Raw genomic sequence first — 25,632 nt, 5'->3', positions numbered from 1 at the left:
GATGAATATTTTGAAAAGTTTTAATGGGATTTGAAAGTTGAATAAAACCTTGAATGTATGAAAGATGTGGAACATTTCAACGTTTGAATGAAGTGTGTAGCTGAAAGTATAAATGAGTAAAGCAGAGCTTCCTATAAGCACTGGCTGCCAGCCAAACTACTCATTTAAGTCCAGCCAGCTACTTTATTACATTAATTTTTTGATTCTAATAAAATACTTTTGATTAACAAGTTGCGATTCGCTATGCATGTACAATTACAACCACTAGCCTCCGCTTTAAAATAATGCAAGCATGATGACTGAGAGACGTGCTTATCTGTCTGTATCTGTCCCGCCCCCACATGCTCTAAATGAATGTGTGTGCACTCAGCTGAGAGGTTGTGTCCTGCCAAGTAGAGAGCAGAGAGTTGTCCTCGGTATTTGACAAATATTAGCAAAATAATTGATGACAAAACACATTAAGAAATGCACTGATTGCACAGACAGGGGACATCCTCATTAGACGGGCTTTGAGCATTTAACTTTTTACAGCAGAGCCATCTCTAAGATGCATTGCAAACACTCACTATAACATGCTTTGTCATATGAGGAAAATGTGGGCTATGCCTCAGCCTCACACTGTTATTTTACAGTTTAAAATGTCCTACACTACGTTTGTATTTTTTTCCATTGACCCATTATGCAAACTAATGTCAGATGCCCCAAATCATGTTTTAAAAATAATACATGATGTAATGGAACTTCCTGTAGTAATATATATAATCAAGTATATATGTTTTTCCACATCATACATTTTATCGTGGTTTTGATTTTTAGTTATCCTGTCATTGAGTTATTTTCTCCTGCTTTGTGTGTAACAAAGTGAATGTTCATTCTTAAATCATACCTGCTTATACCTGGCAATAATGTCCTAATTGAGCTGAATAATGTGATGTCTGAATGAATTTCTACACTGAATAAAGTAGTAGAGTGCCAAAAAGTGGGCATAATAATAATAATAAAAAATGTAGAATAACATATGTTGTGAATACTTCCAGCTTCCAGCATTCACACCAACTAAACAAGCTGGCTGGAGGATAGTGTCTGGTTACCATAGAGATGACTGAAACCTTTCACCGAAGCAAAAATTGAAAATGTCGCATTACTCTTTAATTTCTCTTGAGCAGCACTTATTAAAAGTGTCAAGCGACCTACAATAAAACAGCCTTTATGCCTCTATGAATGCATATAGTCTAAAATAGCATCAATGAAACAAGAACAGTGTGGTCCAAGCTCTGCTTTTATTGAGCCTGTGGCCATACAGCAAACCACTCAAGCAGCACTGGCAAGTGTGGCAAAGACAGGCCAAAACAGGCCCAATGGAGAGTAGAAACAGGTGCAAAGACTTGCTGTCCGACAGAGGGTTTGGCAGAAATTGAAAGACCTGTCACCCTATTAACATTCAACACACACACACACCCACACACAGTTCTGACACAGCACATTTCATTGCAGTCACAATGGTCCTTTAGGCCATGCTGTTCCAAAACATAAGCAAGGCAACAGCTAATTGCATTGCAGTGAATGCAACAACGGTCTGTGTTGGACCAATAATACAGAATTAGGATGCAAGGAAACGCTACCCCACTCCTCATGTGCACAACTACTTCTGAAACATAAGCACCGCTCTAAGTGAAAACACTGATATTGCTTTTGCTGGTCAGAGGGTTAAAATAAAATCTGTCGCCAAAAGTAGGTGTTTCCCATCAGTCAATTCCCATTTCATGCCTGCTCAGTTGGAAATAATGTCTTTCAAACTGAACTGACACCGAAAAAGACTAATGGATGCTTAAATCCAGTGTGCAAATACAGGCTTCACAAACATAAACTCACATTAACAGCTTGTACACAAGAGGGCAGTCTCTTGGTTGCATTGTTATGAACTTGTTATAAATTATAAGAGTGTTCAAGCTGCTGTCTTCAGTCCAAGCATTACAGAAAAAATGGCCTCAGGGAGTGATGGAGACCTACATGACTGTGGGCACATCAGCACTTCCATTGCTCCACTGGCACAAATTTAGCTGACTGATAAATATTTATAAAGTATGATCTGAAGTAATTTATCAAATAAATTGTGGTTTTATAATGCTTCCAACCATGATAATGAAATGACTTCCAAAAGCACTTATCACAGGGATCAATAGAGACAGGGATATGCTGCGACAAAGAAAAAAAAGTTAGGAAGTTTTCTGGAGTGAGCATTACTCTGGGGAATAAATCAATGAAGAGTCCCCTTAACTTTAGGTCAATATTTAATACCACAGATCTGTCCAGCACCTTACTCACTGAATAATGACTAACCCAGGAAACCAGGAGTTGTTTCATCTGTTCATATGTTCTAACAAGAATAGTCAGAATATGAAGTGTGAATGTGTGTGTGTGTGTGTGTGTGTGTGTGTGTGTGTGTGTGTGTGTGTGTGTGTGTGTGATAGGGGATGCTAGCCAGGGAAAAAAAGCCTAAAAGAGATTTGATACTCTTACACACTCAATCTAATTTAAAGTAAGGTAATCCTAATGGATAACTTTATTGGTTTTCAAACCAGGCGTTACTAAAATTTCCCATTATTTATTATTGTGCATACCCAACTTCAATAGGTCAATAGGTTTAGTTTTGAGAAACCAACCGTCTGCTCATTGGGGATTAAACAAATGAGCAACCAAATCAAATCTGATTTCAACAAACAGGAACCTCAGGTTAAATCTAGACATGTCTGTCTATGTTGTATCAATAAGAGAAAACCAAAGAATCCTGCACACTGTCCATCACTTGAACTCACTTTATTAATACAATGTTTCGGTCCTCAGACCTTCATTAGGCAATAACCATACAAACAAGTATGTTCTATGGATAAAAAGGTCCACAACCATGCTTTCTTTGGGTTTTATTATTAGTAGCATTATCAACAAGTTCATAAAACCCAAAGCATTGTTTGTGACCATCTTCTAATAGCTCAGTAGATGTCCACAAACCTAATAAATTGGGTGAAAAGGGCTAATCTAAAAGTTGTCATGAGAAGGAGTGGGAAATTGATGTATATATACATAAACATTTGTTATTTTAAACATTGCAGCAGCATAGTTGGTTTGAAAATCCAAACATTTGATCTGGCTTGGCAATCTCTCAGTGGGGCACTGAGAAGCTCCAGGAGAGAAGATTTTGCAAAGCAAATGATCTCTTTCCAAGACAAAAATACACAATCAGCAAAAACATCACATACCTGACAGTGCAAAAGAGACATGAAACAGTCTCCAAAGAGCATCAGGTTTAATCTCAACTGTAGCCCTTACCTGCACATGGATGTTATCAGTAGAGCTCATCTACTAACAAAACATTTTCTAATAAACAGATATCTTAAAATGTCTAATTAATCAAAGTGATAAGTTGACAGAAAAAAAATCAAAATCTCCTCTTTCCAACTCTGGACCAAATGAAAATGAGCTGATGCCTTTTTTCTCTCCCACCACAGTCTCTCCCCCACAGTGATCAGCACATTAATAAGGGAGGTTCAAAGGCACTTTGTTTCCCTTCATCGACACACACAAAGATACAGACACCTCCACAGCACTGAGTCAACCTTTATCATCATAGGTCTGAGCTGCTCTCACATGAAGAGTGCAAGAACAACAGGAGCCACTTGCCTCAGGAAATCACAGGTTAATAAGAAGTAACATGATGAACCTATGGCCTCCATTCTCATGAGGCTGCATGAATGATACGCTAGCATTCAACCACAGTAGGTTAGATGTTAATGTAGATAAGTGACTGACACTAAAAGGAGGAATTTGCCCATGAAAGATGAAGCACAGGTAGGTCATCACAGTGTACACCAGCTGCAAAGTGAAAGCAGTGTGTCAGCATTCATCAGGACAAGAGCAACAGCTGTGTGTCCTCTGTTACTGTGCTGTTTACTGACGGAGCAAAGTATGAGCGCTCTTACTGCAATGCACTGTGCATCAATGCGGGATGGATTTACCCATAGTTTTCAAGAATTAAACACTGTATGATTCAGGAATTAATCTGAATTGTAAATTTCCCACAGAGTCTCACATCTATTATATTGCAAGGTTTCCCTTGCTTGCCTATCAGCCACACTGTAGATGTAGCACAGAGTGTGAGTTTGTCATCAGTTTAAAAGTGTGATGTTAATCTTATTTAGTTTGGTCGCACTTTTTCATAAATATGCTTAGCTGAACTAAGCATATTTGTGATATTAATGTCATCACACCTCACAACTCACGTTTACAAGCAGTGATCCTTAACAAGCTCTGCTCACTGAAAACATGAGGGTGCAAATTGGATTAGACAGCGAAGACTATGCTATGGTAGACAGGAGATGACATAGAAAAATTAGAGAGGAGGAACAATAAAGAGAGGTGACTGACGGAAGTTTTAAGATGTGATTTCTCAGCATATTCACATGAGACATTTATGGCCAAGAATGTGACGTAATCATCCTTTTGTTGCCAAGTGGTTAGCTATAGCTATGTCTAAAAAATGCAGCGAGCCCTATTCTGAATTTAAAGGTGGATTTAAAGAACATGAGCTTGTACATAATCATGGGGAGGAAATGTTATTATAATAATGATGCACTATGGTAAAACTGTGACAGTCAAACAAAATGCTATAAAGTTATCTGTGTCTAATCATTTTACCTTGTTGAGCCCAAAGGTTCAATTTAACACGTCCCCTAGTAAATCACTGATGAAAAGGAGGCTCTATGCCTTCTCTACTATCAAATGTTTGTAGCAATCAAGCATTGGCAAGCAGCTAATATAGGCATAGCTTGTTGGCTTAGCAGTCCAGGGAAACCAGATCGAGTCTCAGGAAATTATTCCACGTCAAGTAAAAAGGTTATCAGTCCTGATGAAGAAGATCATGACTGACTTGATCTCTAGTGGAAACCGAGGGAACCCAGGGAGAATGAATGTGGCTACCAACCACCAGTAAGAAGTGCAGGATGGATGATCAGAAATTATCCAGAAGGAATGTAATCAAATACATGTAGTTCCATCTCAACCCCTTGCATCTCTCAAGTAGGCGCAGCTCCTTCTCTTCCTGACATACTGGAATGGCTGTCAGGCAGGAGGACATGCTACACTCCAGTTCTCTCACTCTGATGGACCTCTACATCTTGTGATATGATGCTGTGCTCATTTACTGGTCTAATGAGGTGTGAGACCTTGGTCTTGTCTGAGACTGCTGAAGACATAAGACTATCACAACTATAAAAAAAAATGTCCCTTTCAAATCTACTCAAAATGATTAAAACAAATATGAATTATTACATACAGACTTGCAAAGACGATCAAATTAGCTTATGTTATAACCTGTGACAGTTCACTTTCATCTGTGGCTAAAGAACAATGACCCAGAGCATCTGCTTGATTGTCACACACACTGTATATCAGCAGCTAAACGCAGAGTCCAACCCACATCACAAAGCCAAACACAGCTAATCGCTTAGCTGTGCAATGTAGGACAGAAGGGGATGTGAAGTGCGGGGGAATGTAAAAGCTGAAAATCTCTGGCAGGAGATAGATGAGGGCTTGGACACACAGTGCCGCAGGCAGGAAAAAGAGTGATAGGGAATGTTGCACAGAAAGCTCTGTGGACCTGAAGCTACACAAGACAAAAACACCAAGAGGCCTTAATAACAGAGAACTACTTACTCTTAAAGCACTAAAAATACTGTCAGACAATCTCCTCCAACAGTATCACCAGTATCTGAAAGCAGTCAGATAGTTTTAATAAAATGGACCAATGAAGAACATTCTTGTGGTGTGAAATGGTGATGACTGATTAAACTTTCATTACATCCTCAAGAAAGATACTTCAGTAGTAATTCATTTGAATTTGACCGACTCACCCTTGAATCCCTTCAGGGATCTCCACCCATGTGTAGGAGGCTTAACTAGCAAAACGATCACTGCACTGTCAGCAGAATAAAAACCAAGAATATTAGAGAGCTTTAGGTTCTGAACAATAACAAAGAAAGAATTAGACAAGATAAAGAAAGGCTGGGGCCCTTACTTCTTCTCCTCAACCTCATTGCCCATATCCACAAGCTCCCATTTGAGTAACTTAGAAACCAAATAAAGGCAGTGAGTCAGCCTGGAGCTGGGATCAAGTCTGGCCAAAAACAGAAAGATGAATTTCCTCCCAAGTCACAGGCACAATGTCAAAATCAAAAACAAGTTAATGACAAGCATTCATCCAGCTGAGGTATCCTTGAACAAGACACCAACTAGCTTTGGCTTTGAACACAATATGAAAATGAAAGAGATTCTTTTTGCAGTGTCAATGGTGTATCACAAATTACATCATTACAGTACCAAGGGAAATTTATTGAAAAAGTTCAAGAGGCAAATACTAAAATAAAATAAACACTTAATCCAACATATCAAGTTATCACGTGATTAGATGACATTTTAAATTGCAATATCTCTTCTAGTTGAAACCTGTGCTTCTGCTGTGACTAGAGAGCATCTGTGGGAACTTTTCACTGGGAATATTTCACTGTTTTATCATCATATCTCTATGTCTCTGGTGGGAGAAGCAATGATAAATACATGATGCAAAATATCACCAATTAGGAGCACAAGTTAGAAATCTAGCTCCAACATCCCTGTCAAAAATTTAAAACAGCAGAGATCTCCCATTAATATTCATCATGAATTGTAGTAAATGCCTCCGAAATACAGAAACAACACTTAAATTAAAATATTTTATACTTAATAGGTAAAAAGTGATTGTGAATTATGCACATGCTAATATTTGCACATTTGGCTTACAGATTGTTAGGTTGGATTTTGCCATCAGCACAGCCGCTGGTTTTATCAAAGTAAATCAGAGAAATGTAGTCATTAGAATATGCATCAGATTAATTTGTGTGTCAGTAGCACACAAATGTAGTGGTGCAAGATTATTTAGTATTCGCACACATATCCACAGAGTTTTCTACTCATCCTATCAGATTAAATATGTTTCTCGGCCATTTCTCTCTGAAAAATCTGAACTATGAGGAGAGAAGAGGTGAGGAAGCGGAGAGGAGAGGTCTGTGTGAAACAATGGAGATGGTGAGTCGCTGCACAGCTTCTTTGCAATCTTCTGACACGGTACATGAGTACACACATGTGAAGTGCCTACTTATCCTGCTGTTTAGGGCTTTAAGAGAATTTATTGTCAGGCAGCTTATCCTGAATCCTGCAGCAGTTCTGCAGCACAGATGTCAGCCAGAGATGACAGCTTTTGTCTTTAGACTAAAACAATCATTCACTCTCAGTGATCATAAAAAAGTAAAAAGGTTAAGAATGCAGAGTTGCAAAGCAAAAGTAAAGAATAGACAAATCAACCAGGATGATATTTTGGCCTGTAGTAGCTCACTGCAGATACATATCAGTAGTGGTGGATGAAAATTTATATTGGCGGATATATAATTATCAGATTTTGAAAATCTCAAATATCAATATCAGTACTGACCTCAATCCTATATTGTTCAGGCTATAGTAAAGAAGCATAAGAGTCAGCTTTTCATTCCTGGTTAAAGACAAGAATACTTCTAATCAATACTCGGAAGGCCCTTTAACGAAAGATTAGACCAAGACAAAGCCCTCACTTCAAAGCAACATGCAGGAGAACAGCTTACCATTCACTAAACTGAGCAGTCAGCATCCATCCCTAAATGAGCCACGTGCACCTTCTAAATATAAAACTATCAAGCTTATCATGAACAGATATAACAAAACAACAACATGGCCTACCTGCAGGTTCTCAGTGCAATTCCCATACAGCAGCTGTTAGTATGTGCTAAACTAACTCTGAGCATTTTTCTGAGTCTTCCATCTAAAGAGCTGTCTGCTATCACAGGTTCCACAGTACAAAATGAATGATCTGCAGCGCGACTCTGTCTGATTCTGCCAAAGTGAGATGATCTGTCACTCTACGCACACACACTCCGGTGAACACGCACAGACACAAATTGCATATGTTCATGACCAGATAATCGCTCGGATCTCTGATCCCGATAATCCCGCAACATCAGAAATAAATCAAACATCACAGATAAAGCCCAACTCAAAATTGTGACAGTCTTGACAAAACGAGGCAAAGAGTCTTTGAGATATAAAATGAAACCTAAGCCATGGGGAGGTATGTAGATAGATTTGATTATGTCACAACTGTGAGTGTAATGGCACCTGGAGAAGCTGCAGGTATGTTATCTAATGAGGCCCAGCACACAAATGAACGTGACAGAGCAGTTTATCCTGTTGTTCTGCTGCTATGGGTGGACTAATGTTTGCCATTTCAGCATATCAATACATGTTCTTGGGAGAACACTTCTGTAAGAGCTGGACCTCAAGGTAATTAATCTGTTAATTTTAATAATCTCAAAAACAGGTGTTCTCACCTATCTCATCTTGAAGACAAATAGGAGACATTAATCCCAGGTCTGGAGGTATGTTAGGACACAGTGTCCTCATGCCCCTCCACCATATACCTGAAATAATGTAAAGAAACAGGTCGGACATAGTTGAATTTCATTGTATCCTTAAGGATTACATTATCTGTACCAGAGTAATCTCTGTTTTCTAATACCATTTCATGAAAGCCATGTCACTTGCCAGTGCTTTTATCCAAAAGCTGAGGGGCAGATAAACAGTCACTGGATCCTCTAACAATCAGATTCAGCTAACCCCCATTGCTGTGAAACATGTCTAAATCCCTTACATAATCACGTCAGAGGCATTATTATTCCATCCCACCTCTGAATACCCCTTCTCTGCCTAACACACACACACACAAGCAGGCACACAGGTACATGTAAGAAAACATTGGGGAGCTTTTGTCAGCAAGATGACAACAGAGGAATGTATCAAATTATCCAACTTACTGCTGAAAAATGCACAGTAAAGGATACTAAGAGACAAATCTTTTGTTCAGACTTGATTACATTACTCTTTTGGAATTGTTACAGTTGCAAATCATAAATGATAAAGTCATCACATTTTAGCAAAAACACAGAAGCTACTGTATGAGAGAAATTTGATTAGTCTGGTAGATTTTGCTGCAGAGAATCTTGGCCCTGTGGGTCTCTGAGCTTGTACAGTATGGCGCAGCACACTTAACTGCAGCATATCTGTCATTACAGTATTTGTTTGAGTGTGTACAGTATATTTATACTATGTTATCAGAGGAGGAAGTAAAGACATTTCTGACATCTCATCAAGAATAGCAAACACCTTCTCCTCTCACTATGCCTTCATGGCAGGACATGCAGACTGATTCAGCTCTTTCTGTGTGTGGGATATCTGCTCTCTACTAGGAGTTAACTGTGTCCAGACTGGCTCCAGGCATGGAGGGACCTCTCTCCTGCACTTCTCATTAGAGAATATGAGCACACCGCAGAGTGAAAGCGGCCACTGGTCACACTCACACTGGATAGTTACATTACAGCTTTACACACAGCTACTCTATGACTGCAGTGCTCAGGCGCTACACACAGAGGCCCCAGTGGCCCAAAAATACACATGTATTTTCATGTAAACTGATTTTTTTGAGAATGTCATTGTCTTGTTATATATTGCAGTATAATGGCAGTGAAGATGGCTTCACATCTGCTCTGTGTAAACATACTGTACACAAAGCTATCAAAGCACTGCAGGTTTCTCTCACAATCTGTTCCCTCTAAATTGTCTTCTTATACTCTTGTATTTCCATGTGCCATTGTGCAATACCTGATCGCCATATTGCATCACTGGACATCAAATAATGAAGGGTTATTTTAACATAACGCACAATGTCACCCAAAACCTGCTCCTCACATCTGTCCCTGTGTTGCTAGAGCCATCACATTATCATTTTATCAAGGCAATTAAACAGATGGATTAAATAAATGAGGTGAGGTTCCACTTGGCTAGCAGAGGGTAACTGAATTTAGAGGCTATTTTTAGATATCCTTATCCTAAGGGTGGGGAGAGCTTGTGGAGACTTTGGAGGCTTATTAAGTCAGGCATCAGTGGAGGAAGGTAGGCCACATCTGGTGAACAGCTCTAAAACTCAATCTGGCCAGCAGAATTTACCAGAACAGTCCCTTCACTGGAATTTCCATCCCACTCACAGAGGCTGATCTAAATCACAAGCTTGGGAATTTAAAAGGTCACAGTTTAATACAGAGAGAATTTACTCCCTTTTCAAATACCTAACCCTTCTGTTGGGTATCATCATTATGTCTATTCTTAGAAAACTTAACTCTCCCTGGGAATGTGCAGCATTTGTGGTTAAGCAGAGGTCACCTCCTTCCTCTGATACTGTCCCCCTGCACCAATTTTCGGTGTGTCATTTTTCAGCCTGAACTTTCCAGCCACTTAAAGTTGCAGTTAAGATGATATGACCTCTATCAGCCGAGCATACAAATGAAGCACCTTGGCTATCGGCCACATTTCACTCCGTGGTCCAGGGATAACATAGGAAGGATGAGCTTGGCTGAGCTGGGCTGGGTGTGACTGGGCGGGACTCAACATGACCGGGTCGAATACAGAACTAAACATCAGATCAGATGTTATTCAACACCCTGAGTAGAACCAGACCAAGCTAAAGCAGAGCCTTACATAATCCATTAAAAACAGACCACCACACAAGACTGGACAAACCCACAAGGCTAATTGATGTTTGTTTAAAATGCGTGCGGTTATAAATGTAGCTGTACATTCTGCAGTGAAAATAACATTGATTAAAGCGAGACCAAACTGTCAACCTCTGTTATCTGCTGCTCATAGGTAGAACTTTGTGGTCTGGTGTTTACAGCCCCACTGCCTCTGTGGCTGAGAGCACAGCAGGAGGGCCGACCAATGAGCTAGCACATGCAGGAATGATAAATAGGCTAAGTAACCTTATCGCTGTGGCTGACATCAAGACTCTGACAGAATGATAATAAGCTTGATATCTTGTGCATAGATTAAGGAATGGATTAATGGTCGGATCGACTGTATGTCCTGGTTTTCATGTTCTAGCCCAGTTAAAATTGTTAGCTTTGACTGAAGAGCTGCTTAAAAACAGTAGTTTGCAAGTTCATATACCTGGGGCAGATGGGAAAGTGCATTGCGGAGCATGCAGCTGCAAACTGTACAATTTAGTTTAGCTGGTGAATACCAGAATTCACCTTGATGCACCTATGCTAACATAGCACTGTGGCAATAGTGAGCTTGTACTATGCAAACATACAATTTCAACAAAAAGAGAACTATATAGTCCACCAGTGCATGGAAAAGTGCAATATGCAGAAAATGTGACACTGTATGTGTACATCTGTATACAGCATATATGTGCATATGTTGGCTGAGCCCTATTAGCATCTGTGTTTAGGATTGAGGAGCGAGCCCATGTAAACAAGTACATTCCTATGACGAGTATATCTCTTGCTCAGTGAAACAACCAATGGGGGTGGGGGGGACTGCATCAAACCTCCACTGTAGTCTAATCTATAGAGACCCCGTATTAACCATGTTTATAGAAGAGCATCATAATTAGCCTGAGAGCTCACAATCCTGCTGACATCAACACAGCGGTCAGTGACCTGTGATTATGAGGCACTGCGGTGAGCATCTCTCGCTTTGTCCCTCTGTCTTTCTATCCCTATAAAGGCTGCTTCATTAGCGCACACTGATAGGAGCACTTCCCAAAGGCATTACAAATGGTTGTTTTGCCTTTTCAAAACAGCCAGCTGCCTTCTCTGCCACAAACACAGATGACAGACAGTTCTCAGCATGCATGTAAATTCTCCCTTCTGCCCTTATACTTTGTACAAACACTTAACAGCATGCAATCCAAAGCACTTCATCTCCTCCAGCTGCTGGTACGCTCGAGCAGAGATGCTTCAGCTAGCCATACAATCCCACATATGTGTTGGGAAGAGGCAGCGATACACACCTGTGAGTCGCACGATACACTTGCTGCCTCTTGTAAGGGAAGTGTAAGGACTGTCCTGGTTGGCCCAACATGTTAGCCGCAGGTCTGTGATTTGCTGTGCTCCGCTGTGCTCTTCTCAGTGGTGACTGTGTGTGTGTACTCCTCTCAGCTGGTAGTACCGCTGTTGCTGACGTCCTCTGCTGAGCACCGTGGCGTTGATTCATTCAAAACATCCTCCTTCCCACTTCTCCTGTGTTATGCTGCCGAGGTGGAGCTAAAAATACATGCAGTCAGTGGACTGTCTCCTGTCTCCGAGAGCGTTAGGCTTGTGATGGGTATTATTAAGGCCAGCCAACCTCACCAATACATCATGTAAGAAGCCCCAAAGCACCAAGTAAAACCACAGGTACAAAGCATTAGCCATAGCCCATATAATCATATTCTCTTCTCTCCCTGTGGTGGTACTCTTTCTCTCCTCACCTCTCCTCTGCTTTCTTCTAATGTATGCGTTCTTCAGCAGTGCTGTGCCGTCAGAGCACTTCCCTGAACTGGACGCCCTCTCTGCTCCATTCTCTCTGCAGTCATGCAGGCAATGCACAGCATGCACAGCGAGAAAGGAAGAGTGAGGTAATTACTGTAGTGAGTAAGGGAAAAAAAAGAGAAAAAGATGAGGGAGTGACGATGGGAAGGTGAGAGAAAGTGTTGCAACTTCATTTTATGTAATATTAGATAAGTATATGCTTTGTGCTAATCTTCTCATTCTACTATTTAGTCATTAAGTGTGTAAGATATTTTCATACCGTTTTGCACCAACTGAAGATGATAAAAGGTAACCACCCACGAGCGTAATTACAGAACATAAACTGTCAATTTCAAATTTTAAAACTTTATTAATATTTACTAAAATTTGTCTTACAAGGATAGTTTTTTTAGCTGCCCCAGTGGCATGGCGCTTTATGGCAATATCAGTCAGTCAGTCAGTCCAGATTGAAATATCTCAACTATTAGAGGGATTGTCATGAAATTTTCTTCCCCCAAATTGATGGTCCCCAGAAGATGAATCCAAATGATTTTGGTGATCCCCTGACTGTCACTGAGTGACACCTAGTTCAATAATGAAACGTTTGATGGTTGATTTCATTATTGATGGATTGGCAGAACATTTTGGACAGATGTTCATGGTTCTCCTAATATCCTGTCCTCTTGTCCTAATGACTGTGGGGATCCCCTGACTGTCATTGAGTGACACCCAGTTCAGTAATTGAACTTTTAATGATTGATTTCATTATTGATGGACTCGCAGAGCATTTTGAACAGATGTTCATGGTTCTCCTAATATCCTGTCCTCCTATCCTAATCACCTCCTAACTTTTACTTTTCCTTTATTGTCACAATGAGGTTGACATTTCTGCTTTTGAGCAAAATATCTCAACAATCTTAACTTAAATCTTAACTTTTCATCTCATGCTATCAGCGGGTCAATTTTTTGCAAAACAACCTGCAAAACATGCAATATTTATAAGTTTCCCATCAGCTTCAGCTCTATTTAGTTTTTAGTGCTAATTAGAAAATGTTGGTATACTAACATGCTAAATTAACATGGTAAACATTGTAGCTGCTAAACATCAGCAAGTTAGCATTGAGTCCCTATTGGGAAGACGTGATTCATGGGAAGAGAAATGGAAGTCAAGACTGGGCTGTGACCCAACAGCTGCAGAGACTGATGACTATGCCATGCTACAAATGCCTGCTATCAGCTAATAAAGAGAGTGGGGGGTACATGTGAAAAATGCTTTTTGCACCAGCTGAGGACTCGGAAAGTCATCTCACACATTAAACTGACAGTACCTGCACACACACACACATGCACCAAATTGCAGGTAATGCATCCAGCTGCTGTTGTCCTCGTCCCCTGAGTTTCATCCTCTGCTGCTCTTTCTCATCGATCTATGCTCTCCTTCACATCTCGTTAGCATACCCCAGGAGTCGAAGAAGGCACTCACACTGCAAGGAAAGACCTCTTCAACATGATGAGATGATACAAGGCAGTCTGACAGATCTCTGGCTCTAACCTGCACCGATGGTCATTTGCATCGTGCATTAGACCTCAGTTAATTAATTTATGGGAAAAACTGCAACATCGCATGCCATTCAAACATAAAACAACCATTTACTGGGGAATGACTAAACTGCTGCAAAGTAAAACAGTTTCAGAGTGTCTGCAGTATACAGTGTACTGTGAATTAACCTGGCAGAGACAGTTGTGCAATACTAAAAAGATGATCAACACATGAAAACGGCATCACTAAAACACACACGGCCTACAGCATGACCTTCAATACACAGTACTCTATGTCCACAACTGGACTGAACAAATAATCTCAATGGGATGTGACTGATATATAGAAATGTTCTTTTTATCACATTTCTATGATAGAGGTATACATTCATATGGTATGTTGAAATTCATATTTATATTATTTGTAGAGTTGTAATAACTGATCTTTTTTTTTTGGCCTCTTCAGGGCACAAGTTGTGAACAGAGCACTGATGTATCATCACCTTTTAAGTTACTATAGCGAACTTGTTAGTAAACACAGTTAAGGAGCAACATTATCATTCATTTGGATTTCAGTTTCTTGTCACCTGGTGAATGTAAGTCCAATATTTACTCTCCTTTTAGCTCTGGTTTTGTTCTCTATCAACTCCTGAGGGAAATAGCTGGCTCTATAGCTGCTTACTGCTCCACTATGTTCACCAGCTAGACACTCGCTGTGTCTGTTTGTCATTTGTTGCTGAGCATGTGGTGTACAGTCAAGTTTTTGGAGCTTGTTACATCACAACGTAATGAGAGCGGTGAGAGTGAACCAAAACAGTACATTTTTGGGCCAGAGAGCTAAACAATAAGCTGAAACTTGCTATAAAGCTTCGTAAAGCCGAGGGGAGCTGCAGAGTCAGGTGACACTTCTCACAACAAACTGTAATTTGATACATTGTTGTTATAAAAATATTGATTATAGCTGCTTTGAGTATTTAGAAGTAAAAAAACTAATATATAAAAATGTTAAGGACTGAAATATCCTACTTTGAATGCATACAAAAGGCCATATACATAATGAATGAAACAGCATTTAAACAAATAGAAATCTAATTTGTAATCGTTTTAAAAGATTAAACTAAATGGCTGCCTTCTTCTTGTAAAGGCGTATTCCCTGTATGTATCTGATAACCTCAGAGTAGTCATACGTGTTGATACATTGCTACTCACCAGTAAATGATCAGAGGTGGAAAGCAGTAAATCCAATTCAAAAGCTTCAAACATCCAATTCTGTCCTAAGCTTGAAGACGGACAGTAAGTAGAGTCCTTTGCTGTTCTCTTGTTTTAACACAGTGCACAGTGCTATGCAGGTAGGTGTGCTAGAGAGGGCACAAAGAGCAGTGTCAGATAGGAATATAACTGCTGTTTCAGCCCTCTCTCTCTACTCTCGATCACTCCGAGTAACACTGCCAGCACTTGCAGTACATAGCTCTAGTGAGCCTCCACAGGGAAGAATAAAATGATAACGCTCCATTGTTCAGTCCTTATGTAAAAAAGAAGGGGGAGGAAAGGGGAAGGGTCTGACTTGCTTAGAAACTCTGGAGCCACCAATCTTTTTGGTTACTACAGGTGAGCAGTTATCACTTCAAGGCGTTGTCCGGTCAACGTAAAGTGCTGACCTTGGTCTCTGACTGCAACCAGAGCCTTCCGTCTCACCCTGAGCCCTCTTTATCTGATCACATCCCAGTCAGCCAGGGAGACAGGGATGGAGGATGGAGGATGGAGGACAGACTACAGCTGAGTAGCTGGCTCAGGGTGCTGCAGTGCCAGGTCAATAATCCACAGACAGACATATAGATAAGAGCAGAGGGCTGGATGAGGGTGGTCGATACATCAAACGGACCTGCCACTTTTATCATCCTGACTGTTGGAAAACAGAATGAAGCTACCGGCTATAACAACACTGTCTCAATAAAATTAATCCTTTCTATGATACTTCCTGATCTGTTGTGTTAGCAAACCAGATACCAAAAAATATACCACAGGTGTAATGTTGATATACTAAAACTGCTCAGACAGACAGACAGCCTGAAGATACTGTCAGTATCTATTCAATACAGAACTCATGAACACAGGATTTTTTTGTCAAATACAAGAAACAGAATATTCATATAACTCAAACTCAGTTATTAAGTTACCTTTTTTGAATAAACATAATTCATTTTCAGCACTGTAAGCACAATCCTACACAATAAGAAAGATTTCAGTGGCAAAAACAAAAACAAAAAATGAAAAAAACAAAGAAATATGAAATGGCATCAAACTGTCAAATGGACAAAGAAAGACTCAGCAGCAATATCTAGTGGCTACATAGAGAACAGCATTACACAGCAAAACCATACTGTACATGCTCCTTCATCAGTCAATGATTTACTGACAGGTGAATTTGTCGATAATCTACATTATCACACTTCTTACAGTTCAACATCATTTGCTGCACAAAACAAATTCAAGCTTTTCTCATAACAAATCCCAGAGAGTGGCTGGAGGAGACGACTGATCACAGTGGTCAGAAATGATCAGATCGTGAATATTTAGAAAAGAATAAAGAGAGAATTCACTGGATCATGAAAAAGGAATTAGGCTTGCATCTCTGCTGCACTAAGCAAATTAAATTGGATTGGTTTGCGGGAACTCACACAGCCGCGTGGTCAATGTGTTCAATAAATGCTGCAGTGAGTGAAATTGCCCAAACCACCAGATCTGCTCTCGCTAGCACTGTCCAGGAGCGCCTTTTCATTTATCTTTTTCACACTCGATAATCCATTAATGGGAAAAGCAATATTTAATCAAGTAATCCACAATGAGAAACATTTTTTCACAGCTCTTATAGTCAAACTGCTGCTTAACATAAGCTTATTGAAATGTTAGATTATTCAGACTTCAGATGACACCATTACAGAATATATAGAATAAAACACTGCAAAGCCAGATTATTGCTGACAAATTCCTATAGGTCATCAAGGTGGAATATTGAGAAATAGTTGGGAGTAGGGAGGAGAATTTTAACGCCTATTGATCCCAAACATATAATTCATTTTCAAACATGGCACCGTTTCCTTCTCTCACCAGACAATAGGACACAGTTCAAAGTTCATGGTTCAAGGTCATGTTGTGTTAACCAAGTTTTCTTGGATGTTTTATGATTTCCTGCTTCAAAGCTGCAGTGCGGGACTTTTGTCTCCCCCTTCTGGCAGCGAGAGTAAAGGGGGGCGCTCGGCCGTGATTGCCTGACACAGGAATGCAGGTCTCATGTGCACCCTGAATGACAGGCACACAGAGGGGGCAGGTAAAAACAGATATGTTGTGACGGTCCACCGGCCCAAAAATGTATGTTTTGATGGCCCACTGGCCCACCAGAATTTGTTAGTATGCCACATGGCCAGTACACCACTGGCCATAACCTACTGCAGCTGTAAAACGATGGATGACTTGTTTTTGAGCGTTACACAAACCTCACGAAATGACTTGTTTCGCTATCAGAATTTGACCCATTCGGTCCGATAACATTTGGAAAGTCTAGAAGAGCTGCGTGATCAATGGCCAGCGTAGGAATGTGGTGTTCAATTTAAAAATTCCTTATACTGTGAAATACAGAGAGATTTAGCTGGCGGTGACGGGTTTAATCAGCATCGTGTGAAATTGTTTGGCAAAGGCTTCAATGTGACGGACATGTAAACGTTGCAGGTTTAACCTGATTTCTTAAAATAACCAGTATCTTTCTTACAACGACCCCATAAATTGAGCATACGGTTCATTCTAGTTACATGGGAAATAGTTACACAAAAAATCTTAACTCAAGGTCCACTTACTAGCTTTTTCCAGAGCTTTTGGAGACCATGAGATGCCATTGAAAGCTCCGGAAAAAGTTAATAGGTGGACTTTGAGTTACAATTTTTTTGTCAGACAGATAAAAAAAGTTTCAATTTCAGCTTTATATGTGTAGCATGTATGCAATAGTTTCAGCAATTGCTTAGTAGCAGTTTCACAGTTGTACTGAGTAAAATACATTACATGCACTAACTTTTACCAGATGCACATACCTTCAGTGAACCTAAGCCCTTTTTATTTAAATGCAAATTTGCTATGCTCCTAGAAAATCAATGTCATTAGCTCTTTTTACCTGGCTCACTGATAGCAACATTTGGATGAGTAAACTTTTGTATTCTACATGTAGGTTCAAAAGCAGAAAGGCAGAGGCTACAGTCAGTGTTTGCTAGCCAGATCAAGCAAATTAAAACATGTTCCAGAGCTGGGAGGGATTTTAAAATCTGTTCTTAATCTCTGATTCTTATCTGTTCTTACTTTATTAGCTATTTTAACAATATCGCAAAAACATCATTGTTTCATCTGAGGAACATAGCCAAAATTAAACCATTTTAACTCAGAACGATTCTGAAATGTTGATACGTGCTTTTATTACAAGCCACTTAGATTATTGCCACTCTTTTTTTAAAGGTCTCCCTAAAGTCTTTAAGAAAATTACAGTTAATTCAGAACACTGCAGAAAGGATTTTGACCAATACAAAAAAAAAGAGATTGCATTACCCCTCTGCTCACATCACTACACTGGCTACCTGTATCTTTTAGAATTGATTTTAAAAACCTTTTACTTATCCACAAAGCCTTACATAATCTAGCACCTTCATATATCAGTGACTGCATTTCATTTTATGTCCCAACATGATCTCTCAGATCTTGCACTGCCATTCTTTTAAAAGTCCCTAAAGTGTCCAACAAGAAATCTGGAGAGGCTGCTTCCTGTTTTTATGGCCTTAAACTGTGCAACAGCCTCCCCTTGGATCTAAAAACAGCAGACTCCCTTGGAATTTATAAAAGGAAATTAAAGACCTATCTTTTTAATTTGGCTTTTAATTCGGGTCAACTTTACTCGTGTCATTAATGTTTTATTGTATTGTGATCGAACTGTTTTTGTTCATTTTTCTCTCATTTATTGCTATTGCTGTTCTTGCTATATATATATATATATATATATATATATATATATATATATATATATAATAAAACTTATTGTTATTGTTTATTATCATCTGATCTTGGTTTGTTAAGCACTTCGGGCTCCATCTTTGCATGAAATGTGCTATACAAATAAAGTTATTATTATTATTATTATTATTATTATTAATAATAATAATAATAATAATAAAGTATCTTGTAGATTTGTGAGCTTACATCACATCCACTGGTGATGTAAGCTTCGCACATTTAAATTGCCTACATGTTGCTCATCACTTTTACAGCAAACACTGGAATCTGTTGGACAAAATAACAATGACCACTTTACAAAAAAAAAGCTTGGCTCTCAGACAATCTGCAAAAAATACTTTCTGGTTTTATACGACATCCATCTTGCACCTCTGTGGCTGCTAACTAATCACTTCTCTCCTCACCCGTCTGGTGAGATGAGAACAGTGTGGGACCTGCTTCTCTCTGCAGTGGCTTAAGTCACAGTCGGGCTCTGGCAGAATGCGGCAGAAAGAACTGTCATCTGAAGTCAATCAGAGGGAGGGTATACAAACTCTCTCTTTCCTCCAGAGAGGCAGCTGAAACTACTGAGGTACAGAGCATCATTCTTAACTTTACAAGAGTGACAAGAGTGATAAATGACACTGGGCAAAAAAGAAAAAAAAAGTTGTATTTTACTTTATAAGAAATTTTAATTGTGGTCAGCTGTTTTTTTTGCATGCTAGTTCTATTTACATTTGCTGTGCATTGTCATAGCATATTACAGATATTCAGATTATAGTAACATTCATGTATAAAAACTGACATTTCTATAACACAAATACACAAATTCACAGTGTTAATACTTTATCCAGCCCATGTTAGGAAGTATTACCTTTTCTCAATCTGCCTCTCCTTGCTCTCCAAACTGGAGGGTTCCAGCTCAGTAACCAGCTCTATTTCATGATCAGCCGAGTCAGTCCCCCGGCCAAGGGGCAGGCAGCTACAACAGCAGGTTCCCATCCCGGCTCTGGCATCTCCCCTGCCTTGTTTCTGCTCTGACTCCTGCTCCAGCTCTGACTGGTCAACCTGCCCGACTGTCTGGACAGGGAATGACTCATTCTTGATAATGTATATCATCCCACAGCTCTTAATGTATTCATTCATTGCAGGTTCCTGGGTTAAATATTGCAAGTCAAAACAAGGCCTGATGGAATGCTTCCTTTCTGCTCTGCAGCACAGACACCCACTGTACCAGACTCTCAATCTACTCTTTGTTTTCATCCCCTTCATTCAGTCCGCTGCTTTAACCTCTAACTCTATTTGTAGGCCTCCGTCAGTGCTGTACGGCATGTGTTGTTTAACTATCACAAGCCTCGTAATCAGTCACTGTGGATGTGATATTGACAACGACTGCTCTGTTTATAAAACTTTCCTGCTTCAAGTGAAGATTCGGGCCGCCTCACGAGCAAGGAAAGAAGACAGATGCACCAACATAATAGCTGGACACGATTTAAACATGATATAAGGATCTACTGATGATGACAAATGGTCAACATAAATCACCCTACAACTGTGAGAGAGGACTGACTACCTCACCAACAATACATTTTGCAGTTCCTTGGCCATGAATCCTGATATCAATTTCAGCATCCCTGGTCTTGTTGTTAAAGACGGTGTTATCGTGTGCACCATTACCATCTTCACAGGATTAATGATTCCTGCTTCAAGGCCAGTTTATGTGTCTGTTATAGAGCAATGTGTAATTTTTGGGTGTGTGTGTGTGTGTGACAGGGAGCGATAAAGTGAAAGAGATAAGCCTATCCTCATGCATCACTACTACCATCACATTCATCTGGAAAAAAAAAAAAGATGTTAGAAGCACTACAACATATTGCGATTGTCTTGACCCTGAAATGCCTTTCGCCTATTCATTCAGTATTTTTCATTCCCTGCACAGCACTCATGGTGCAATGGTGGGAATAGAAGCGCAACAAGCTGGGAGTTGCATTACAATGAGGAAGTGTAAGCTAAGGTTTTGTTAAAAACTGAGACTTCGATGCTGTAAAAAGGAACAACCAAGGACCACATCAGCAAGTACAAATAAAATGCATGATGATGATGCATCAATCACAGAACAACGCAAATACTAATAAAAATGTTGAATATATTCATTCTCCAACCAGCAGACATATTCAACATTTATTTCTTGCGACATGGTAAAGGAATGCAGTGTTTTTAGTTCCCTGACATAGTAATGATGCCCCCAAATCAAATTTCTTTATTTTGCAGAGATAAGGCGAGAGTAATATGACCCATCAGGATTTTGTCAAGAATGACACGACCATTTTAAAGTATCTATTTTCAGCTGAATGTCACCGTCTCAACAAACAGCTTGAGGGAAGGGAGAGAAAAGGAGTGAATGAACTGTGTTTACACACAAGATAAAACAGAAAAGAAGAGTCTGCAGAATTGATATATATTTGAGCCAAATGATAAATACAATGTCCAAACAATATACTGATATGAAATCCTGAAAAAAAAAACAAGGAAAATAATCTGATATTGAGGAATGTCCTGGAATTAACTTAATTCAAAATACACACCCACAAATGTTACATATGTAAATCACTTATATTTATGTGTCACATAATACCATTTATTGTATTATGAACTAGGAAGAAAATGTCATTAAGTAACCAAATGAATCTAAATGAAGCCAAGGGGAAATGATCATTACATGTGACAAAGTTGGCATAACAGTTATATATTTTGCTTTTTTGAGTGCACATATCATATGTCTTATGACATATGATATATGAAAATATGTACAAATAAATAACTAATAAGATTCCTCATAGTTAATTGTGCTGAAGTGCATGAGTTGTACAATTTGGTAGGTGATGTAACCCTCTCAAGTTTGTGTCTCTGCTCACATAAGAAAATATTCAAAATCAAGTCAAATCATAATGCATTTAGGTTGCTAATTTGAATGTTAACATGCTTATGCTGCTGTAAACAGAAACCTGTCAGACAAAAACAGGAAATCAACAACAGCAACAGCTCTTCAAAGTGTACAAAGATAGCATTGTGCCAATTTTACATCCAAAGAAAATATTCAGTAACGACAGGATGTATCAACTTAGAAAGTTCCTGTTAAAAAGTAAGGTTTAAGATAATTATTTACCCTCGTAATGCTTTAAAAAATAGCTGTGGGTCCTTTGGCGCCTTGATGTCAACATTTTAGCTGTGTGACACTGTAGAGTACTATAAGTGGATCTTGAGTTACCCTGCAATTAAGTGCATAAACTACACTGGAAATGATCACAGTCCGAAGACACAGCTTTTTGAAATATGTTGCCTGTAGTACTTTGTGGAGCCCTATAGAGGCAGTCAACAAGCACAACTGTGGACAAGGCAATTATGAGGCAAATGCAACACAGTCTGCTAAAGCAGTTTCTCATAATAAACAAATACACTGAGAAAGTGTAAGAAAGAGTGAATTGAAGAAGAAAGGTTTGTTTCTGTACTAACCTACGCATGAAGGCAGACCTGTGCACCTGCACTGTGTATAAATATGTTATTAATATTTGCTCACTAGAGCACACATACTGCAGGGAAGCTGATGGTGTTACGGGATCTTATTAAGTGAAACATCTGTGAGGAGATTCGCATTTGATGAACCTAATGACATACAGAATTCAATCCATACCCTCTTCCTCTTGTCTGTAACATCCCCACAGTTTCTATGTGGGCACTCTTACGGATAGCATAAAGATTGATAGACATCAATTTCTCTATCAGTGAAGATGAACAGCTGCCTCACTGTTTCTGCCAACCTCAGCTTTGCTGAAAGAAAAGCATTTGCACCGATGCTTCTCCTGTCTGCTGCATGGGCTGGGGAAAGCTGATTCTGATCTGACTGGTATTTAGTCATGCATTTTCAATCTTTCTCCGTTACTTCCCATGACACTTGACAAAGATTTCTAAATAAAGTCCCTTCACATCCACGGTTCTTTGTGGAAACATAAATTTACTTAGCAAATCTAATAGTCAGTTTCATCTGCAAAACCCAATGGAATTTTAGACTTACGTCAGTGAATTATGTTGAATAGCTTCAAGACATTCGCTTCAAGACACAAGTTTGAAGTCACATTCCAAGTGCATTTCTTAAAGTGGACCTAGCTCTATATTTTCATTCTGGGACTCCACTAGATTAGCTTTGCATGATTCACAGTTCAAAAAACTCCTCATTTATCTTATAAATGGCCCTTTATTCAGCCTCTCGGTTCAGCCTCTGTCTCTAACAGGCAGTCTTAGCTCCTGTCTCTTTAAGGCCCCCCTCCCAATGAACCCACTCTGTTCCGATTGGCCAGTTTTCCAGAGGCCTGCCATGGGCATTCATATCAGAGTTGTGTTAAGTTACTGCTGATGATGCAACATTTCCTGCTTTACTGCTTCATATTAGCTTTTAAATATAAAACTTTTAAATGACTAAATAATTTGAGCTTTGATTTGACCTTTATTGTGAAGAATTTACAGGAAATGAAACGTGTTCCTCACCAAATTAGCAGAGCTTCTTTAGCAGCACTAAAAACCGGTTGACACAATAACATATGGAGATATTTGGAGCTATTTGTTCAGTGATGATGATGTTTGATGAAGAGCTGCAGACGACCAGCACACCTCCAACAGGTAAACAGCTTATTTTACTTTGTCGTGCTGTGAAATGGAAAAACACATAACTCACAGCGCGCCAGCTTGACTCGAGTCATGGCTTTTTGCTCATAGGGATTTACTTCTCCATATGTTTACCTCATGATTTGACACTTTGGCCACGTTTAATATGAACATCCGACATTGAAGCTCAAGCTCAAGTTAAATACTTCTTGGTCTATGATATAATGTTTAAGGAATTCTGACATGTATTTATTTGACAGCACAAAGAACCTACAGTTGCACATAAATCTGTTTCATGTTAAAAGAATCTAAAATGTGGAAGGGAAAAGGTCATTTGAAGGATCTTAGGGCTCGTTTGTGGCACTATCCTTTTTGGCTCTGATGTTTTGAACTCAGCAGTTACCGAGGTACAGATTTGCTCTGTTTGCAGAAAAAGAAAGCTTCATTAAGACAGCCTTAAGATAAGGGCCGGTAGGGATACTAAACTTCTTTTTTATTCGCTATTAAAATGCCCTGCCTCAAAACTCCCAAAACATCTCATGGCCAATTAATTCACACTATCCTGATCAAAACAGTCAGCTAGTTAAAAAATGCCAACACAACCTAAAAACATAACAAGCAGCGGGAGAGAGGGGGAAGATAAACACTTTTGAAAAATCTCAGAGAACAATAAAGTAGTGATAGTGTTGTAACATCTGACAAGTGAATGAGATGTAGACAGAAGCAGAGGAAGTCTTCTAGTTTTTGGTGTGAAATCTATGCGAGCTTTTAGTGTGGATATCCTCCTGTCTCACAGCATTGTAAGCCCATTCAACAATGTGAACTGTGTCCTCAACAGGACACCATTGTACCTTAGTGGGGTCATTTTTCTCCTCGGGGAGCTATAGAATTGCACATTTCCAATGCTCAGTGAGAGCCAATGATGTGGTGGAGAGTACACCTGACTGAACTGAAGTTTTCCCAGTTTTTACTTGGGAATTAATCCAACTTATGAGGATCTATAAATATGAGATTAATTAATAATTTTAATTCAAATTAGCACAATAATCATTATTATTCTAAGTCTTGTGATAGAGATTTAAATAGTAGTTATCATTTGATGTATTTCTTGTATATATATATATGTTACAAATGCTGTTTTCAAACTAAGGGGTCAATGTTTGTTCTCAATTCAATGTGATATAATGCAATGTCACTGTGACACTGTGGTATAAGAAATACTATGCTAGGCTTGTTGAACTCTTGAACTTGTTTCTATCTGAAGGTTGTTTGCTGAAACCTGGGGTTAGCTAGAGATGTCTTTGCCTTAAGCCTATTGTCTTAGAAACTATGTGGATCATGAGGTACCTAGATGAGCTAAATTTGAAGGATATCCTTGTCTGAAGTTATTGACTGTCCATTAGGTCTATGTAAGTCATCCTATGACCATACTTGTTTGTACAAAAGTGTAACAGTTTGTGGAAGTGTCCATTGAGGGACCTGACTGTTTTTAACTTTGCTTCTGGAGAGGTATAAAGCTGTCTGGTTTGTGTTCACAATCATTAGGGAAAGGGCTGGCTTTAAGTAAAGGGCTGACTGAATAACATGCTTTCTCTCCAACAATACAAGATAAATTTATTTTTGTTTTGTTTACAACTATTGCACTCCTATAACATTGTTGGACTCAATTGACAGAAGATAAAAAGATCAAAAATGCAGCAGAACTAGCAATATTGGGCCTTATTCAAAAACAGTGCGTGCACACTGCCTTAGACCATGCCTATGCACAAATCATACTCTTTGTGTCCAAAGTCTTAAAAAATGATATAGTCAATATTTATTCAATATAAACAGTATATTAGAACCACAATTATTTAAAAAATGATTGAAACTAAATATACAACATTTAAAAGTGTGAAATTGCTAATAATACACAACTTATATACTAATTATAATATTAATAGCT

At 39.1% G+C, this 25,632-nt stretch overlaps 1 protein-coding gene across 9 annotated transcripts in view; it reads right to left on the bottom strand.

The window, feature by feature from the left end:
• The window catches only part of plekha7b (pleckstrin homology domain containing, family A member 7b), an 80,952-nt gene that overhangs the window by 50,038 nt on the left and 5,282 nt on the right, over nt 1-25,632 (bottom strand). The window contains exon 1 of one of the 9 annotated variants that reach the window (XM_067588088.1): nt 11,966-12,547. The exons of the other annotated variants lie outside the window; for them this stretch is intronic. Coding sequence (XP_067444189.1) covers nt 11,966-12,168 — 203 coding nt within the window. The 5' untranslated portion in view covers nt 12,169-12,547. Of the gene's footprint in view, nt 1-11,965; nt 12,548-25,632 lie in introns of those variants that run through there. 9 annotated transcript variants of the gene reach the window in all.

The sequence above is a fragment of the Thunnus thynnus genome, chromosome 1 (genome assembly GCF_963924715.1).
Source record: "Thunnus thynnus chromosome 1, fThuThy2.1, whole genome shotgun sequence".
Lineage (NCBI taxonomy): Eukaryota > Metazoa > Chordata > Actinopteri > Scombriformes > Scombridae > Thunnus > Thunnus thynnus.
This window is presented reverse-complemented; position numbering and strand designations above follow the sequence as displayed.